At 46.8% G+C, this 19,219-nt stretch overlaps 1 protein-coding gene across 4 annotated transcripts in view; it reads right to left on the bottom strand.

Annotated features, from left to right (window-relative positions):
• The window catches only part of EBF1 (EBF transcription factor 1), a 284,901-nt gene extending 265,901 nt beyond the window's left edge, over nucleotides 1-19,000 (bottom strand). For all 4 annotated transcript variants that reach the window (XM_076349713.1, XM_076349712.1, XM_076349714.1 and 1 more), the window contains exons 1-5: nucleotides 18,518-19,000; nucleotides 16,979-17,135; nucleotides 16,604-16,667; nucleotides 16,266-16,321; nucleotides 7,010-7,083 (exon numbers count right to left, since the gene is read on the bottom strand). In XM_076349713.1, the coding sequence (XP_076205828.1) occupies nucleotides 7,010-7,083; nucleotides 16,266-16,321; nucleotides 16,604-16,667; nucleotides 16,979-17,135; nucleotides 18,518-18,651 (485 nt within the window). In that variant the 5' untranslated portion in view covers nucleotides 18,652-19,000. The remainder of the gene's footprint in view (nucleotides 1-7,009; nucleotides 7,084-16,265; nucleotides 16,322-16,603; nucleotides 16,668-16,978; nucleotides 17,136-18,517) is intronic.
• Nucleotides 19,001-19,219: the final 219 nt, after the last annotated feature.

The following is a 19,219-nucleotide window of genomic DNA, read 5'->3' on the forward strand; positions in this document are numbered from 1 at the left end:
TCATCATTACGAACATGGTAGGTTCAAATTGCTGGCTAGAGTTACCGCTCCGTCCCTGCCTGGAAATCAGTCAAATGTAGTGGGTCACATATGGGTTAATTACTATGTTTAACTTCTTGCACAGCTGGTTAGCAACGGCAAATATAAAAAGAGAGGGGGTTTGCCCCTTTCACAAATAATAATTCAAGGATCACCCGAAACAGGGAGACCTGCCTATTTGTAGCCTCTTTTCCATAGGGTTTAACAGTTGTCCCGCATACGCTCGCACACAAAATAAGGCAGCTTTTTCCCTGCTGAGCCTGGTTTTTACATTTGCTTAACGCTTATGTTACACGTCCACAAGATATTCCTGCTTCTCCACAGAGCCAAATTCTCAGCTACTGGGAAACCTCCCCACGAAATCTGAAAGCACAATTATTCTCCCTCTAAGAAACACTGTTGTTAATGGGGGAGCCAAAATGCAAGCGCCATCGGCAGCGGCGTTTTTATGCTCGAGCGTGCCTGTTTCCCCAAGTTTTCTGAGCATGTTAATGATTGCTAATGCCACGGAGAGCACAGCTCCAGCGGCTGGTGCCCTGCGTCAGGTCAGATACAAAGCAGGCATGTGAAATATAAGCTCCGTCTCCCAAAGCACTGCTCCATCGCTGACCTCGAGGCTGGGATTCTTTTGAACTAAGGTGGCTCATTGTTTCCTAAGAGAAGTTAAATCGTTGTTTGTGATGATTCCTTGTCAGGGGTTATTGTCCATTAGGAGCCACAAATATATTGCAGGTAAGCTCACAGCAATATACGCGATTCTGCTCAGGGTGGGAATCCCTCGTGGTGCATCTAGAGCTGTGGCCAAGTGATGGGGGGGCTGCCCGCAGGAGCCCTGCTCTCCCCAGCAGCCCGTCTAAACCCACAAGACCGAGTCACAGCTACATAGGTGAGCAAAGCCTCAGGCTTTCACCCACCCGCTCACCCCAGGGAGGAAACACCCATCTAGCAAGGAAAGCTCCTATTTGGTGACATCCCTTGACAGAAAATTCCGCACTGAAGTCAAGGCTCCAAGCAATAAAAAAAAAAAAAAACACCAACCCCCCCCCCAAGAAGCTCCTGGTCTTCCCAAGCCCTCCTTGGTCCCCAGGGACCTGCTGGATGAAGCCTGGGCAGCTCCTGTGGGATGAGGGCTGCAGGGACCCCATCCCATGGTGGCACCAAGTGACAGGCAGTGAGGACCACCCCGTTTGCTCTCCCTGGCTAGACCTGGGCACATCTCTCCATTCAATAAACTTTCTGATAAACCTCAACCACACGCAACCCAATCTTTGGAAAACACCAAGCTTGTTCCAGTTGGCATCCCAGGGACCCGCGCATCGCCTTTATTTCAGCAGCCAGCTTTGGGCAGCTGGCAGGAACGACCACTGCTCACACTCCCGCTCAGATGAACTATTTTCTTTTCCCCAGAAGGTGGAAGAACATCAGGGCAGGAAGAAGCCCTCAGAAGTGCCACGCTATATAAATAGCCCTGTTGGGAGTATGACAAAGGTTCTCTTGTGTTGCTGAACAATAGAGGGAATAATATACAGTTACCCACCAAGATTAGCAATAAAGCAACTAACCACACTAAAGATAACAAAAAAAAGGGGGCCTTTTACAAAAACAGCCTGTTTAAACATGGTTTAAAAAAAAAAAAAATTTTGTTTTCAAAGAGAGGAAAATACATAATTCTTTTCACCGCAAAAAGCTTCAAGGCAACTATTCAGGGCTGAAACTTTTCACATTTAACACATGTGCGGTATCTTCATTTCGGTGGAAGTTACATTGTTTGGGATTGCCAAAAAAAACTGCTTAATTTTACAGCACAATACCACAATTGATCCACCAAAAAATGCAAGAGCCTTGGCACCCAGAAAGTATTAGAATTTAGGAAGGAATAAAATACGCTGTAGGTAAATAGTCATGTGGACGTTCAGGGGGCTTTTTTGCCTATAAAAGGACTTGTCATTGGAGCGCCGCTAGAATGTGTGGGGTGAGAAAATTTACCCACAAACAAGGCAATAAAAACTGCTAATCATTTTTAAATGATTAAAATGTAATTAGAAACAGAGTTGGCACAAGTTAAGACAATGCAGTTCTTGTGACTGAAGCAAATCAGGGCTAGTCCTGACATTCTCACAGCAGACTGGAGGGACAGAAATTGCCACATTTACTCAGGCGAGCAAAGGTTCCCAGGCTCCCAGCCTGAGATGGGCAGATACCACCATCTACACACCACCAGGCTCGGAGGCCGGCACCTTCCCGGAGCGCTAACCCAGCGGGAGAGGTGGCCACAGGGGCCCGGAGATGGGGACGCCTCGGTCTTGCCTCCTACTGCGAGCAGGATGGAGTCAGGCGCTGGCTGACAGGGACAACCCGGCTTCGAGAGCAGGGGAAACACTGCTTTGCTCGTCGGGTGGCCCCCTCGTTTGGATAGGGCTTCCCAAAAGCGCACCCCAATAATCCCAAGCAATACTAAGAGACCTCACTCCCTGCACCGCAATTTGAGGGTGATGTGGAAGAGGTGCATGGCTGGCACATCCCGCCGTCTGGTGGCTCTGTGGCATGAAAGGAGGCCACAAATGTTATTCCATGTTCTAGATAATTATTTTTTAAACCTTAGCTTGCCTTTTGCATTTTTTCCCCCAACAGCAGAATCCGAGGCCTTGTCTACCCTAGTTTTTTTATGCAGAGAACTGAAACATCACACAAACCCTGAGTTTGAGACCTGGTTGCATTGCACGAGAAGTGCTTTTAATTCAACTTGCCTTGAAAGCTTTGGCTTTTAGTGCCAACTTAACACTTGGAAAAAAGTTCCTAAATATTCAGCACCCTTCCTCCTTTCCTTGAAGGAATTTAAAAATTCCCAGGAGCTTCTCCAAGTCACCCAGAAACCTTCCAGCTCCCAGTGAGGCTCTGTGAAAGCACTGAGTGACAGCTCCTTGCAGCCAGGAGGGCAAGGACTTGTCCTCGCTGTCCCTCCATGATGCCCGTCCCCAAGTGGGGCAAGGAGCCATGGCTCAGGCACAACGTCATGCTGGCCCACAGAAAAAGACTGAAAGAATTGCTTCGTTTGGTAGGTTGGTTGTTTTTAAAACAAGTAGTCCTTGACAGTAATGAAGTGTCCTGCCATTACAACCCCCTCCAGCTCCTGCACCCCATCTCTGCCTACCCCAGGTTTCCCCCCCTCCTATTGCCATCCTCGCCATCCCCAGGGCTCATGCCCATGTCATCCCCATCCTGCTCCTTTGCAGGCCTCCCCATCCCCTGGCCACCACCACTCCCAGCTTTTGTTGCCGCCTTTGTCCTCACCCCAACCCTCTGGGGACCTGCTGCCCTCCTGCCATCTTGCTCCATATCTTCCTCCTCCCCTTCCTTTCCCTGCACTGGAGCATTTCTATCCCGCGCTGCCCGGCCCCGCCGCAGACGCACAGGAGATGGCCTCCTCACCCCCATGTCTGGCACCCCCAAATCCCCCTGTCCCCACCCCAGCGTGGTGGCCAGGAGCATCACTCAGGAGAGGAGCCCTGCTTTGTGTATCCGCGCTCGGGCTTTCTGCGGGCACAATGAACAATGAGAAATTACGGGGCGATGGCATGTGGCCAGCGCAAATGCGACTTTCTGATCATTTAGCTGCCAGGCTTGCTAACAAGTCGTTAGCGAGTCCATGTGGGAGATTTTGCAGAAGCTCCCAGCGAGGTGGGTTTCATCCCGCAGACAATGCGGCTGGGACAACCCCTGCCCCAAACAGGCTCCTCGCCCCAAAGCGTGGAGGTACGGGAGCTTCTCGCCAAAACAGCTGTAAGATTTTATTTTACGCAGGCAAAACCCGTATTTTACTCCAACCTCATTCTCAGAAATCACTGAACCATTTTAGCTGAAACTTTCCAAAGAAAGTCAGCCTGAGGCTGACACCCTGCAAAGGACATTTCAGCCAGAACAGTTTAAGTTTGGCAAAGCTGTAAGCCACTGAAGGTTTCATAATGGAAATTGTTGAGGCAATATTAGCTATAGATGTCCCTCCCCATGCTGCCTACAATACCAATAAATTCCACTGAGGCTGTGAATTCTCCCCAGCTATTAACATTTTCGCCAACAGTGTAGATTTTTATATTTGATAAAACATAATTAAATCCTTTGAAATAAACAGCCACCTGAAGCAAACCTCAGCCCCACTTTCTTACCACAACCAGGACTCTCCTATACATTTGAATTCTTTGTCTTATCCGTGCCATAGTTGTAGTGTACTATAAATACCCAGCTTTGTCACATAAATGCAAAGTTTTATTGTGCAGTTAGCCTTGATAGAAAGCACTGCTGAAAGTTGTTTAGAAATTAAATATCTAAAACAAGCTATTTTAAAATACAGAGCCCTCACTATTTCATGTCTGAAATGAAGAAATTTCATCTTAGGGAGAGCAAGCTGTCTTTCACACCATATGGCTAATGGTAGTGCATAGCAATTAGCTGGGCTGATTAATGGGGAACAGACTCTAATTTTATGCTTATAATTGAGGCTGCATTTGCACCCCTGGTGCAAATTCAGCACATCCCAACTTCCACTTACAACAGGCAAGAAATCAAGAGAAACAGAATGGTGTGGAGAGAGATTTTTTTTTTTTTTTCCTTCTAGACCCCTAAAGAGCATCAGATTTGCAATTTAAAAGAGTGTTAGCAGCACAATAGATGACAGATTTGTGCAATAGGGTCAAGCAGCCTGGTAAACAAACAGCACCCTCTTACACATGTATAGGCAGAAAAGGAAATGGGTAATATCTAATATGAGCCGTAAGAAATTTGAATATGCCTCCCCCACCCCATCAGGCACACAACATTTGCCTACTATGGTCAGATAATTTTTTTTTTGCTACCCTTATGGTTGTGAAACACAAAGCAAGGACTAGCAGTAAACAAATAGAAGGAGAAGAATAAAGCTCCTGATCCAGAGAATTTTAAGCACAAAGAAAGTGTAAAGTGCTTTAATAAAGGGAAAGACTGCACATCTTTCCACATTCCCAGAACAAAAATAGTTTTGTCTCAGTCAAAGTATATTGAACGGCCGTAAATCTTTGATGCAGGTATTTGGTCTTCTGGTTAAAACTCGGCTCTCTATATAAAGTTTCGATTTACTTCTTACTCTTTGTGTTTCTGAAATATTTGTAAGAAAATTAATGCATTAAAGTAGGTGATTCTTACTCTTGCATGGATGGCTCAGTGAGTGGCAGGCCGATGTAACTCCTACCTCAAAACCTTGCCGTTTAAGAATCAGGAGGGCACATCACCCAGGACTAACAACAGATTCAGACCCTGCCGCTGCAGGCACTTGAGCATGTGCTTAATTTTACTCACGTGAACAGTCCCACTGTTTTACTGGTCTATTACAGAAGAAAAGCAAAGCACGCACTTCAGCCTTATCAGGTCAGGGGCCTCCTTTAATATTTCCATGAATTGTTCCTAGCTAGGTATCTAGTGTGAAAGTGGTGCTAATTGGGCCAATGAATTTTAGGGCAATTACGAGTTGTCAGCACTGGGTGCTGACATTTGGAAAGGGAGAACTGGCCGGGACTCCTCAGCAAAGCAGTGCTGTAGCTCCCAACGGCAGCAGAAGCTCAGGCACCTCTTGGAGATGCCCGTCTGCTCTGATCGCTCCCAGGCTGTAATGGGTTGTCTTTGGTTTCCTGGAAGAAGCCAAACCTACTGAACAAAGCAGCCTAGAAAAATATGACATGAAAACTAAAATCCCCCAAATCCTGCAAGGAAGAATTTGGAGGGCTGCGCAGGGTTTCGCCCAGGCTGGCAAAGCAAGGAGAGCAGCTCCTTCTCTGCCGGCATCGCAGGGCACTGCCCTCCAGCAGGCTTTTATCACCAAGGAGCTGCCGCGGAGGACAAAACATGCAAATCGCCAAGAATGAAAAAAAAATTTAAAAAATTAACCAACAGAGAAGTTTCCATCTGAATATTTTGTCTAAGACTCTCCCCCACCAGGAAACCCTCATCCAAGTTTATTCTCTTAGAAGTGGGTACTAGTTTTTACCCTCAAGTTACTCCTTTTTAGTAAATGTGCTTTGTAAAAGTTATAATGCATGCAATGGCATTTTTACAGTCTTAAAACAACTGATTGTAACAATGAGCTTATGCAAGAACGCCACGTCTTCCACCAGGGAATTATTTTCTGCCATCGAATAACATGTAACAAATGATTTTTTCAGACATGCAAAAAACACCCACTAACTTTAATGAGACTGCAAGGTCAAGCTCTCCTAGGTGTCGGAGGGGTTTGTGGGAAGATGCTGCCGTCTCTGTGGTAAAAAGGAAGTAGAAGAGGCTTCACCTATTTCAATCAGCCAGAAAAGAGAAGGAAGCAGCTGCAGAAGTACCACGTTCAGGAGAGAAGATATTTGACTGTCCCGAATTTAAGTGACCAGCCCCAGGCAGGCATGTTCAGGGGAAGAGAGCACAGGGCAGAGCCAAATCTGCAGGGGAACTTTAAAGAAAATCAACAAGACATCTTTTGTGTGGAGGAGTATCACCTGCTCCACTCCGGCCGAGCAGGGACCTTGCATGAGCAGCAACCGGGACAAAAAAGGCCTCCTGACTTCAAGTCTTAATGCACATCCAGGAAAAAGAAAACCCAAAATTACTATTTTGTCATCTTACTGAGGAGGTTTTGTTGGGAATTGGGGACAGAGAGGTTTATTGCTAGAAGACTATAATTGACTGTTAATTTTGGTGAGGAGACCTTTTGTGGGCTATGGTGTCTAAATGAAAACAAGTAGCATTCTGTTAAGAATAACTCTTTATAAATAATTGAAAACTAGTGTGACGACTGAGACCTTGCTGCTAATTACACACATTGAACTGTGTTATTTTGGGATTGTTTAATGCAAGAAAGATAAATTTAAGTCCGAAAATAGCTGCAAGTTCAACCTAGATTTTGAGAGACAGATTCATCTTCTCATCACTAATTAACTGGAAGCGGGGTATTTCTTACCTGCACATTATTTCATGCGTGAGCAGAACTCGGCACATTTCTGGGTTCTTGTCTTGGCCTTCATATACTATCGCCTAGAAACAAAACACATTTTTAGCTGTACATCAAGTTGAGTTTGGAGAAAATAAAAATGCATCGCGGTAACCGAAGGCGCAGCCGGAGTTGCAAGCCAAGTCGCAGGCTAAAGAGACCGCGTCTCCACCGAACCTGCTCCAGTACTTGCAGCTGGAAAACAACAGAAGCTGAGTACAGCTAAATTCCCTCCTCTCCATTGCACATCTCTCAAGCGGTGTGTAGGATGGGTTTTTTTAGTAGTCAAGACAACCACAATTTTCTTTTCAATTCAGAATAAAATATAAACCTAATAGCATTAAAAGAAAAAAAAAAGAAAAAAAAACAGCAAGGCTTGGCATACTTTGTGTCCTATTCATTAAAAAAAAAAAAGGCAGAAAAGAGAGAGCTCATGTATTTTTAATTACAAAAGCTGCACAGCCCAGGCATTTTCCTTGTAGCTCCTGAGAAAGCGCTTGGGCCCGATTCTCCCCTTGAACCTCGTGATCCACCGCTTTCCGGAGAGCAGCTCTGGAGTTAGAGGGATATAAATAAGTGAGAGGCAGGCCCTACCAGAGCAGAGGATACCAAAGCAAACAGAGGATCAACCAGCTTGAGAAATTTGACTCTGAAATAGCATGGGGAGAATCCTTTAAGTTAAAACTGTGGAAAGACAGTGTATTCGCATTTCAGGAAGAGTCTATGTTTGCAGTCCTCCCCCCAGCAGAACCAGCGGCGACGGCAAGGGATCGGTGTTACACGCTGACTAGGTTAGCGCTCACAGCCTGCTCAGCACAGGGTTTCCATCTGATCGGGACAGAGTTATCTTTTCTAACCACCCCGGGCCCCAGGCACCAGCCCCCCAGCAGGAAAACCAGTGAAAAGGAGTTGCCTTTGCAACAGCATCTTTTGATAGCACTGAGGTTCCTAAATCTTTGAGGGTGCCACGCTGGAGCTGGGATCAATAGTTAGAGCCCCAGCCTCGGTGACATGACTACTCCTGCTTCTGAGCATCAGCTCTGCCCTTGACCTGCGGTGCAACCTTTCCAGCCTCTAAAATACAGACGTAAAAAGAAGAAATTGGGGAACAAACTCTGCAAGTAAAATGACATCTGATATGGGTATCCCTAAAGCTAACGATAAAATAGATATTGAAAATAAAAAACGAAAGTATGCTATATGGATGAAATACTTTTTGTGGAATGAGACCGCTTTGAAATGGAAGTGTGGAAAATACTGGGAAAAAATAAGTTATCTTAATATATGATGAAGTAAGATCGTATGAACTGCTTTCCCAGTCCTTAGAAATATAACCCACCAAGTGCAAGAGGTGTTGTACGTGCAAAGGGGGCACAGATCTCAGGACACACAAATCTGCAGAAGCATGAGCTGATTTTTAACACCATTTTAATAGTAATATGCAATAATAATAATAATAATAATAATATGCATTATAAAATTATTTAATGATTCTATATATATCAGGAATGGGGCTGTTATCTTCGCTAGTTTTAATTTTTTCGTTTTGGTTTTGCTGTGTGCATTCCCCTAAAACCTGAGAGCCAGGGAGGGGTTTTTTTGCTAAGATGAAACGGAGGCCGACGGTGCCATTGCAAATAACAGGTACGGAGTTTCACCTGACTTCTGCCCCCTCATTCCCACCAGTGAGGCACAAAACCTGTGAACCCAGCACTCGTATAAAGGGGACACGACAGTGGTCTCAGGACGCATGCAGGGCCCACGCAGCACAGACACCAGCAAACGCCCCTGACCCCAGCTGGGACCCCACGTCCCTGCTCGGTTGCTGGCCCACACCTCGAGGTACTTCCACATCAGTGCCCAAGAGAGCTACAGGTGGTTTGCAAGAGGCCTTGGAAGATGGCAGTACAGTCATCCATGTGTTACCTCGGGAGTTGGGACGAATTCAGAAGATCCTCATTTCCATGCATTAAGGAGGAAGACGGGGAGAAATTTCTTCCAGCAAAAAACAGGGAATCAAAGTAACCAGCTGACAACTGATGGGGTCGGTCAGCAGGGACGTTGCACGGACTCCAGGAAACCCCAAATCAGGTTCCACCTGGCAGTGGGACAGGCCAGGCAAGGGGGAAGCTCGCAACACTTTTTGGACTTAATCAATGCATAATCAAAGAACAATCTGCCTCTGAGAGAGCAGAGCATGGGGGGTAAAGAGCAGATCTACTCCCGAGGCCTTTAGCGGAGACAAACACCTCCAGTCCCCATTCACCTCTGTACATCACAGCACGACACGGGGGGATAGTGCCTGAGAGAGAACTGCTGGACTTGGCTCATTCTTCTTAGACTTTCAAATCTTAAAATAAATTTACCCAGTATGGGTTATCTTGTTGCCAGTGAAGTCAAGGAAGCACTAGAAATGACAAACCAGAACACAAAATTTACTTTCTTTTTTTTCCCCTCCCCTCTCTCTTCCTCTTCTCTTCCTGCTGCTATGCTTACTTAACCTCCAGGTACCCGCTTAAATAACTCAACTAAATAGCAATAATGAATGGGCAGAGTCAACACTGCGGTACATAATCACCTTGTCTGTAGTGTTTAGCATCAGTGATCCCTTCTTTGCGTGCATGACATTCTTCTGCCTTCCTCTACGGTAAAGACTTGCTTTTCACTTGATGTGCATTTAATTACCGATGTTGTACCCATGCCTATTTTGTTTTCTCCCCGCTAAGCGCAGATACTCCCGCATAGCCTATTCTCACAGGAATTCCTAGGGAATTCTAGGAAGCAGGAGGAATTGCTGACTTCATTTCTGAGCAACTCATCCCCAGCTCCCATTCCTATGTCCCAATTTACTTGTGTGAACGGGTGTGTAAAGCGCCAACTGTTTACTTCCATGAATGGCTGCCCGAGAGCATTACAGATACTCTACCGTCTTGCAAACGGCGCTGCTCTAAAGCATTAATTCTACAATTAGTTTCAAAAAGGAAACAGGAACTGCTAAAGTTTCAGATCGTTATAGCTGCCAGAAGTATTTTTACAGGAAGGGTCTACAATGTTACTGTTGTGAAAATTTTTAACTTTAAGATTTGAAAAGCTACTCTTTTAACAAACGCATCTTAATTTTTTATTATTATTATTTTTTAAAGTTCAGGCTTTAAAACAGGGTGATTGCGGGAGGATTTCTTGTCGCACTAACATCGTCGTGATTTTGTCAAATAGGGATCACATTAATGAGAGATAAAGTGAAAGTTACAGTGTATAAACTTGACCACACCAGAGCTAAAAATAAGCCTGCAAATACACATCAGAGTTGCACAACAAAACAGCAGCAAAGGAAATGCAAAATTATAGACTTTGGTTTTTTCCTTTTTGTTTACTTCATGTAGTTTTAACTCGGTGTTATTTCATAAACGTTTCAAAATAGTTTTTCTTCTCCTGAACAACTTAAATATTTCCCCACAAAATTCATCTTCCATTTTGTAAGCCATTACTCACCCAAGTAACCTTTCTACAAGAAGTCCCAATGAGTAACGATCACTCATGCACAAACGGCCCCGAAAAATTAGTGTCAAAATATAAGACTTCCTCACTCCCATTTAAATAAAGCTGCATAAAAAGTTAAATCAAATGCAATTCACTGCTTGCCAGCAAATAAAAATTACTAAATTGAGCACATCGCAGTCATTTCTAGACGACAAGTGCATACAACAATTCGCCTAAACTTTTCAGTGACGGAGATCATAAAAAAAAATAAAATAAAAGGGAGGGGGGTAATATAAAAGTCAAGGCTACAGTTCTCATTTAATCCACTTTTTGCCCGGTAAAGACGGCAGGATAAAGCAGTAAAATAGTTGACGAATAAGTTGGAAAAAATATAGTGCCAGATTTCGTCCTTAGCTATTCCTGAATAAATCCAGATTTACGCTAGTACAACTGAGGGCAGAATCGTCTCGTGGTGTCAGTTTGCCAGTCAAGCAATCCTGCTTTCCGAACTGGACGAGAAACAGTCTCAAAGGAATGAGATCATGGTCGTTATATTATTCAGTTATATCATGGCCTTGATTTTAAAAGATTAAGAGAAGGGGAGAAATCACCAACATGCATCTAAATCTACTCGCTTTCAAATCCCTCATCTGTTTCACAAAACAAACTATCTCCTTTATTGAAATAAAGGAGAAAGAAAAACTCATTAGAATGAGGGTCTTTTCAAAAACAGAACTAAAGTGATTTGTAATGACGTATACAGCCATACGCACAGAGAGAAAATAAAATCCTGGCCCCACCGAATTCAATAGGAGCTTTGCAATTGACTTCAGATGGGCCAGAATTTCACCCAGAGAGGATTAGGCTTGTATCCGCTGTATATCTACACAGAAAATACTGTGCGTTACATTTATTTGGCTTCGAATACTTAACCCTTAATTACCCGAGGTTTTACCCCTTCCCCGAGCAAATTTTCGACTCATCCCAGTGAGGTTTATCCCGGACCAGGAGCACAGCGCTGGGTCCCAGGGCGAGGACAGTTAGTTCTTGCTGTGTCTCTCAATGCACAATTCAGTAGCATCTAATTATTTTATCCACTCTCCCTCTGCCTTTGATACACAGCCTGCTTATCGACGTATTCACACAAATTAAATAAATTTATCTCTCCTAATATGTTCATTTTTAATGGTTTTCAAACATTCACATGGAAACAGCTCTAGCGTAAATATCCCAGAACAAATGGCTGTATATTATACAGGAGGGAGCAGTTGGGCTGCCAGACTGGGAATGCACCAGGCCATCTGGCTCAGGCAGTCTCTCCAAAATCCTCAGCTTTGTTTTCACCCTCAGACTCCAAACAACACATTTTCCACTGTGATGAGTTTACATTTTCCCAAACACAGGTCCTGATCATGCATGCAAATTCCAAACTTCTCCATTCCTCTCTGTACAAGAAAATTAAAATCACCTGCGCTTCTGACATCTCACCAAAGGCACAAGAAAGCTGCTAAAATCTGGCGCAATGTAAACTTTCCCCGTCACAGGGGTTAGGTTTTGTTTTATGTTTGTGTGAAATTTCTCTGAGTCTGCTGAGGCTCCTCTGAACTTATTGATAACATTTTTTTTCCCATGCGTGTAGCTGCCAGAGAAGGGCCATGCTATGCACAGAATAGAGAGCTGATCAAATATCTGCAGACATCAGAGAATGATAGAGAAGCCAACAGAAAAAACATTTGCATCCAGAGTTAAAGTACTGAAGAAAAGCAAAATATAAACAGAGTCTAAGTTCGAAGGAAGGATTTTTGACTCATGAGGACTCTCAGCAATAGACAATAGCTATCGTGCAAAACTTATGATTTTTAAGGTGCCTGAGCCATATTAGCATCCGTTATATCTTATGGATGAGAACGGCTGAAGGAAAAATGGGTGGGGAACAAGTATTTCAGATTTATTTCCTCCATCTTTCCTAATAGTGAAATATCTCAACTTTATGAAAATACAGCTGAAGAAATAGAAGGCATCTCTTCTCCATAAATATATTAAAATCCTTAGACTTGCCTAAAAACTCTGGTTTTATTAGAGCAGACATATTTCACATTTTGCAGGCGATTTTAAAATGCATCATTGTTAGAGCCAGACCTACTGCGGTAGGAGCTGCTGCTCTACGGAAAGCAGCAGCTATAAAGTTTGGGATCCTACAGGGTTTTGAACGCATTAGGAATGTGATCCCGACATAAAATGAGGTGCCAAGATAACATAAAAGAAAATTTAATTAAGCCAGTATTGACGCCGAATGTTGTTACCCTAACTGAAAAGAACTTCCCCGCAACATTAATTATTTCGGTGTACTATTTGCAATTTTTAAATGACGGGGACACATTTTGGAAACGTAGCGAGACCCCTCAAAGGCATGTAATTCCCATCTTACCCAACACTTCTCTGGGGCCACCACCAAAGGCCAAGCATGTTACCCTGAATGTAGCTCAAAACGATGCACTCCGAGACCAGTCCTGCCTGGGTTTCCCATTCAGAAGTCCCACAGCCCAGACTACCAAGGAGCGCGCGTGCAACGAAAGCTCATGTTTTGGGGCAGCGCATGCACAGTTCACACCCACACCCCAGATCTGCCCTGGGACGCGGTCGGCAACAAAATTCTTGGTTACTTCAGTAACGCCACTCTCCAGCCCCGCTTCCCATATTGCATCGCGGCTGATCGAGAACGTACACATGCGCACCAGGACACGTAGATCCCCATATTCCACCTATGACAGGACTCTTGCCATGAGTTTCTTAGTTGGGCACAGCCACACAAACAAACCCCTGACTTATTCGGATCAAGAACTCTATAGGAGCAGGAATATCTACTATTTATTACATACACAGCATCCAGCACAGGAAAGCCCTGCCTGTCTACCTACCGATATAATGCATGCTGCTAATGGGACATTTATGTTAAATCTATGAGTAGCAATCCTACATATAGAAATCTAGGTCTGATTTGCAGAAAAGATTTTATTTTGTCTTACCTAACTTAATCCGCAGCTGTACAAAACCTTGCAATTTATAACTGTGAGACAAAGAGAATACATTTATATCTGATGTGTCCATATTTAAAAAAAAAGTATTTAATATAAAAAAAGAGCCACAGATACTTTCCTGTATGATCTGGGGAACCTAACTCATTCAAGCTTTGCTTCTGTGGGATTTTTAATTTGCCACCAGAAACCTCAGAGTAGCTGTAATTTCAGTCTGGGAATTCACAATTATTGAGTGTGCGAATGTGTGTGTGTGAGTATTGAGAAGATACTTGCCAGCTGAACCATGTACGCTTCTGCAACAGTTTCATTTAAAAGTAATCATTTCATTATCCAATTTGTTCTGAGCGTCATGCATTAAAATACTACACCTTCAAGTAGACTGACAATATATATTTAACTTTCATTAAAAATTAAAGAATTTTCAGACAGTCTTTGCAATATTTAATTACAGTTTGATGATTTGAAAGTTACTTGAGAATCTTCTATATAATTCACTGTCATAAAATATAAATGATATATTCAACATTTGGGTGAGCTTCTGTCATGTGTTGTACTTCGCTTCCTAATAAGCATTCAGTAACCGAAGCGATCACAACTCTGAAATAACTTCACTTTAAAAAAGAAAGAATTAAAAAAGAAGAAGAGGGAGAATTTAGCCCCCGGCCCCCCAAAAAATTCAGAGCGGCACATGCCACAGTTTTGACATGACAATGCCCTATTTTTCATAAGCAATTATAGTCATGCCTAAAGAAATTATATTCATTAAATTAATACGTAAGCAAACATGTTTGTGTCTAAAATAACCTTTCGCTCCCCGTGTTCTAATCTAAGTTCAGAGAGCTTTTGTTCTAAATCCTCGCTTCTCAACTCCATTGCACTTTCCCCAAAATCTGTAATTTGCACTAACTCTGGTTTTGTGAGACTTCCTGAAATCAGACAGATTTCTTTTTTCTTTTCCCCCCTTCATTGTGAATGTGCTTTAGAGCTACATGGTAGGTTTTACAAATAAACTGTATCTCGGGTTTTTTTCCCCTTTCTCTCCAAAGACCCTCTGATGACTTGATAATAATGAGAGACCAAGAGGTCAAACAGTGCCTTAGGATGAACTCTTCATATGCAAGATGCCTTTGTTAAGAAAATTATTTTGAATCTGCTGCTCTACGTGAGTTCAGGGCTCTGTTTTCAACAGGATTATGAACAGAGGCTTCTACATTTCCGTAATGATAGGAAAGCTATTTAAAGATAATATTTATTGATAGTCTCTCTCATACGGTCTACAGTGAAGCACATAAGCTCCAAAAGGACTAAAAAGAGTTCATATATCAGGAAGATTTTGTTACTTTTAACACAAACTAACCAATTTGTGCCTGAAAAACAAGGAATGACAGCAAATGCTTTCCAAGAGTTGTTATGAAGCAACATACCCTTTGCTGCTGTTTTAATTCCTACAGGGAATGGGCTCTGTTTGGAAGCGGATAGTTTAAGAGAGTTCAGATGCATAGTGGATTCTCTAGTAAAATTCATCCAAGTTCCTTTTTTTTTTTTTTACTTTTTTTTTTTTTTCTGTTGAAAGACAGTCTTCAATAGCAGGAAAAGATGTTTTGGGACCATCAAAGAGAGTTTTCTAAAACAAACTCAGCCCTTAGAGCTTTATGTTTTGCTGTAGAAAAGAAACCCAAATAAAAGCCAAGAGTTTTTTTCCCTACAGACAACATACAGGGACTGACTTTTCCTATCGGTACAAAAAAAGCTTAATGTTTTTCCTAAAGAAAATTTAAGAGTTTTTTCAACAAGTAAAACAGATTAGGAGGGAAAAAACATGTCTTAAGGATAAAAAGGCTTAAAAGCGATCCCAACTATTTAAAAGAAACGTATTCTAAGAGAAAAAGATTCTGACAGGAGCAGAAGAAAAAGCGAGAGTAAATTTTTTTTTAAAAAAGAGAGACTCGATTTGTTCAGATAGTCCCTTTGTAAAAATACTGTTTTCGTACAGAAAAGTATTTTTTACAGGTAGGCACGCACGTTATTACTCTGTTTGGGAAGCTAAAGAGCAAGCTTAAAATCAGGGCTCATCCGTTGACAAGGTCTGCTGCCCCACAGCCCTCCCCGCAGTCCGACACCGAGCTCGCCGCTCCCCGCGCCGCGTTTGGGGGGCTGTTCCGACGCGCAGATGTGCCGCGATTTGATCGCGCCTCCTTCAACCCAAGGACCCGGCGGCAGCGCGGATAAAGAAAGGACAAACCCGGCCACCGCGCCTGAGCAGCGGCTTGTGCTGACGGCGCTTGGTGGGCTGGGGGAGGCCGGAGGTTAATTCTTACTAATTAAGCGGCAAAGCCAGCCCCAGCCCGGCCCAGGACGGCTGGAGGGGTCGCCTGTATTTTTCGGAGCTCCCAAGCCCCGCGGCGGGCGGGGTCCCGCGGGGACCCTCCGCGCCGCCCCGACGCCGGGGTCGGTCCCCGCGGCTCGGCCCTGCAGCCCCCGCCGCTTCGCGGGGGCCGGGCGCGGCTGCGGAGCGGGGAGCGCGGCCGTGCCCCGCGGGAGGCGGCAGCCCCTTCCCCGCCGGGGCAGAGCCGCTCCGCTTCGCTTCGCGGCGGGGGCGGGTTTCGCCTCCGCGGGCCGCCCCGCCGCGCTCCCGGGGGCCGCCCCGACGGCTGCCACCCCCCCCAACACACACACCCCCTCCTCCGCGGGCGTCCCGCAGCACCTACCTGCTTGGTCATGGAGTCGATGAGTCGGACGTAGAAATCCTGCTCCGTCCTGATCCCTGAAACAAGGCAGAGGAGTGAGGAGCGGGGCCGGCCGGCGGCAGCGCGCCGGGGCTCGCCCGAGGGCTCGGGCCCGTCGGGGCTCCCGCCCGGGGCCGCCCGTCCCAGCAGCGCTGGCCGCGGCCGGGCTGCGCCCAGGCACCGAGCGCAGGGATGCGCGGAGCGGAGGGGAGCCGGGGCAGCGGCTCCTCGGCCTCTGGTGGGCTTTCCAGCCGAGGAGGCGGCGGGAGGGCAGCCGGCGGGGGGTGGTGGGGCTGACACCGGGGGCTCCCAGCCCTTACCATTGCTGTAGAGCAGCTGCAGGCGGTAGTGGATCCCGTTGTTGGTCTTTTCGCTGTTGGCTTCCTGAAGCCAAAGAGGACAGGGGAGGCCGGGAGGAAAAAAGAAAAAACATCATATGAAGCTTCTCCATCACCCTCACGCCGGGTGCCCCCGCGGCTGGACGAGGCAGTTCTCAGCCCCCTCCCCTGTCCCGGGCATAGCGAGGGATCAGGGGAGACCCCCTCCCCGGCTGCCCTCCGGGCCGGGGAAGAGAGAAGTGCCCGGGAGGTGACGGTGGCTCCCGGGACGAGCCGGTGCCGCGGCCCCGGTGCAGCGGAGCGAGGAGGGCCCGAGGGAGAGGCGGCCGAGCCCCCGCGGGATGCCGGGCTACTCACCTTCTCCTTCTCCACGAAGCCCACGAAGGCGGTGCGCTCGATCTCCACGGGCTGCCCCTGCCGGTCGTACAGAGCCAGGACGAAGTGGAAAAAGTTGGACTTCCTCAGGTTGGAAGGAGGCTGCTTCTCGAAGTGAGCCCGGGCCAGACCCACTCCGCTGGGACCAGAAAGACGCGGGTTAGCGGCAGCCCCGACGACGCGGCCCCACGCCCCCCCCCCCCCCCCCCCCCCCCCCAAGCCGGCTCCCGGGCCCGTGCCTTCCCCCGCCGGGACCCGGCTGGGCTCCCCCGGGGCTGAGCATCCCCCCCCTCCCCCGACTCGCCCCAGGGCTCTTCCCTCCGGGCCAGGGGAAAGGCGTGCTCAAGCGCGGCCACGTCGAAACCCCGCGGAGCCGGGAGAGCGGCACAGACCCGACCCCATCCCGCCCTGCGGCGAGCCCGAAGAGCCAAGCAGCGACCCCCGGTACCCGACACCGGCACGCACCAACCCTCCCCGGGGGCCGTGCCCGCTCGCAGCCAGCCCTGCATAGCGGGGGAGCCGCGCTCAGCCCCGCCGGCGCGTTGCCCCGCGGAGTGGCATTGGTCCTGCCGCTTCTCAAACTCGTCTCGAAGCTGTCACCCCAGCGCCCGTGTGCCTTATCTTTCAGTTTCGGTCCCGCAAGCCTTTCCTCCCCTCGCCGGAGTGGCGGGTAAACACCGCGACGGCAGCCGAGGAGACAACTCGGAATATTTCAGGGTTGTCCCTGCAGAAACTTTCCCTTCCTTAGAGGGCTCCAAAGGGAGGGGTGCGGGGCGAGGTGGGAGACACCGGGAGATGTCAACATTAAACTTCTTAGCTGATGCCGGCTCCAGGGCTCAGGCTGCGAATCCGGCATCAGATGTTTTTTGGTTTGGGTTTTTTTTTCGCGGGGAAGAGGATGGGGAGAAGGAGAAGTAAGAGGGAAAGCGAGGCTGGGCGCAGCTTCGCCAAATGCACCTCCTATTTGAAGGGATTTATTTTTAAAAAATCTAAGATAAGTGGCAGTGGTTTTACAAAGGGGCTTCGAATTAAATTTCTCCTCGGGGAAGCTTTGCAAAACTCCCTGCTTATCGGAGGAGAAGAAGGGAGGCTGCTGATGCTGACGAGGATAAGAAAGCGAGGTAGAGAAATATATTTTTGATACATCCGTGCGCAACTCGCTGCTTATCGGAGGAGGAAAGTGTCATTTGGAGATCTTAAGACTAAATCAGCAGCAAACATAGTTTTGAAAAGTCCTTCCTCCGCGCGAACACAAGGGGCTAGAGAGATTAAAACCCACCTATTCCTACCTAGGGAAACTCGCCGCTTCCTTTATTATTATTTAATAAAAAGTCATTCCTACGGGACAAGAGGGATAAACATTTAACTGGCGACATCTACGCGAAACTCACTGCTGTTAGCAGAGCTCCAGAGCCGGCTTTTTGTTGGTGCAGGGGGAAAGGCGCTGCCCGCGGGGAGCAGCGCTGCAGGCGGCGTGCGCCCCGGGGCGCGGAGCGGGGCGCGGGCGCGGAGCCTGCCTACCTCTGAGCGGCCGTGCTGGCGTCCAGGACGCCGGCTCCCTGCATCCACGTCCGCACCGCGTTCATCCCCGCGCCGAGGGGCTCTTCCTTCATGCTGCTCCCACTCCGCTGGATGCTTTCCTGAATCCCAAACATGAATCAGAAACAACAGCGCAAATCTTCCTTCTTTACTCAAAAAAAAAAAAAAAAAAGTGATAAAATCGCCAGGCGGACTGTTATGTATGGGGTTTTTTCTTTCTTTCTCTCTTTTTCTTTCTCTCTCTGCAGCTGATCTCTGGAATCAAAGCAAGCCAGAGAAAGCAAACACAGGCACGCACATTAAAAAAAAAAAAAATCCAGAGGCAATCAGAGCCCGGTTTTGTTGCTGCTGTTTGCTGCGTGTGCAGTTTGTTTGGGTGCTTGGAGGGGCTGGCGGGGTGCTGGGGGCTGGTTGCAGCGCTCACAAGCCGGAGGAGTACTCGAAGTCCCTTTTGTATGAAGACACCCCTCGGATGGCAGCAGGGAAAAAAAAAAAAAAAAAAAATCTCAGATGGCAGTTTAAGAAACAATAGGACGAACGGGAGCTGCGGCAGGCTCTGCTACATCAAGTGTCATTTTCCAGTGACAAGAGAGGCAAGTTTCCCCCCCCTTTTTCCCCTCTCTCTTTTCCTTCTTTCTTTTCTCCCTCTTTCTTCTCTCCTCTCCCAGCCGAAGCGCTCTCTCC

Source organism: Aptenodytes patagonicus, chromosome 12 (assembly GCF_965638725.1).
Source record: "Aptenodytes patagonicus chromosome 12, bAptPat1.pri.cur, whole genome shotgun sequence".
NCBI lineage: Eukaryota > Metazoa > Chordata > Aves > Sphenisciformes > Spheniscidae > Aptenodytes > Aptenodytes patagonicus.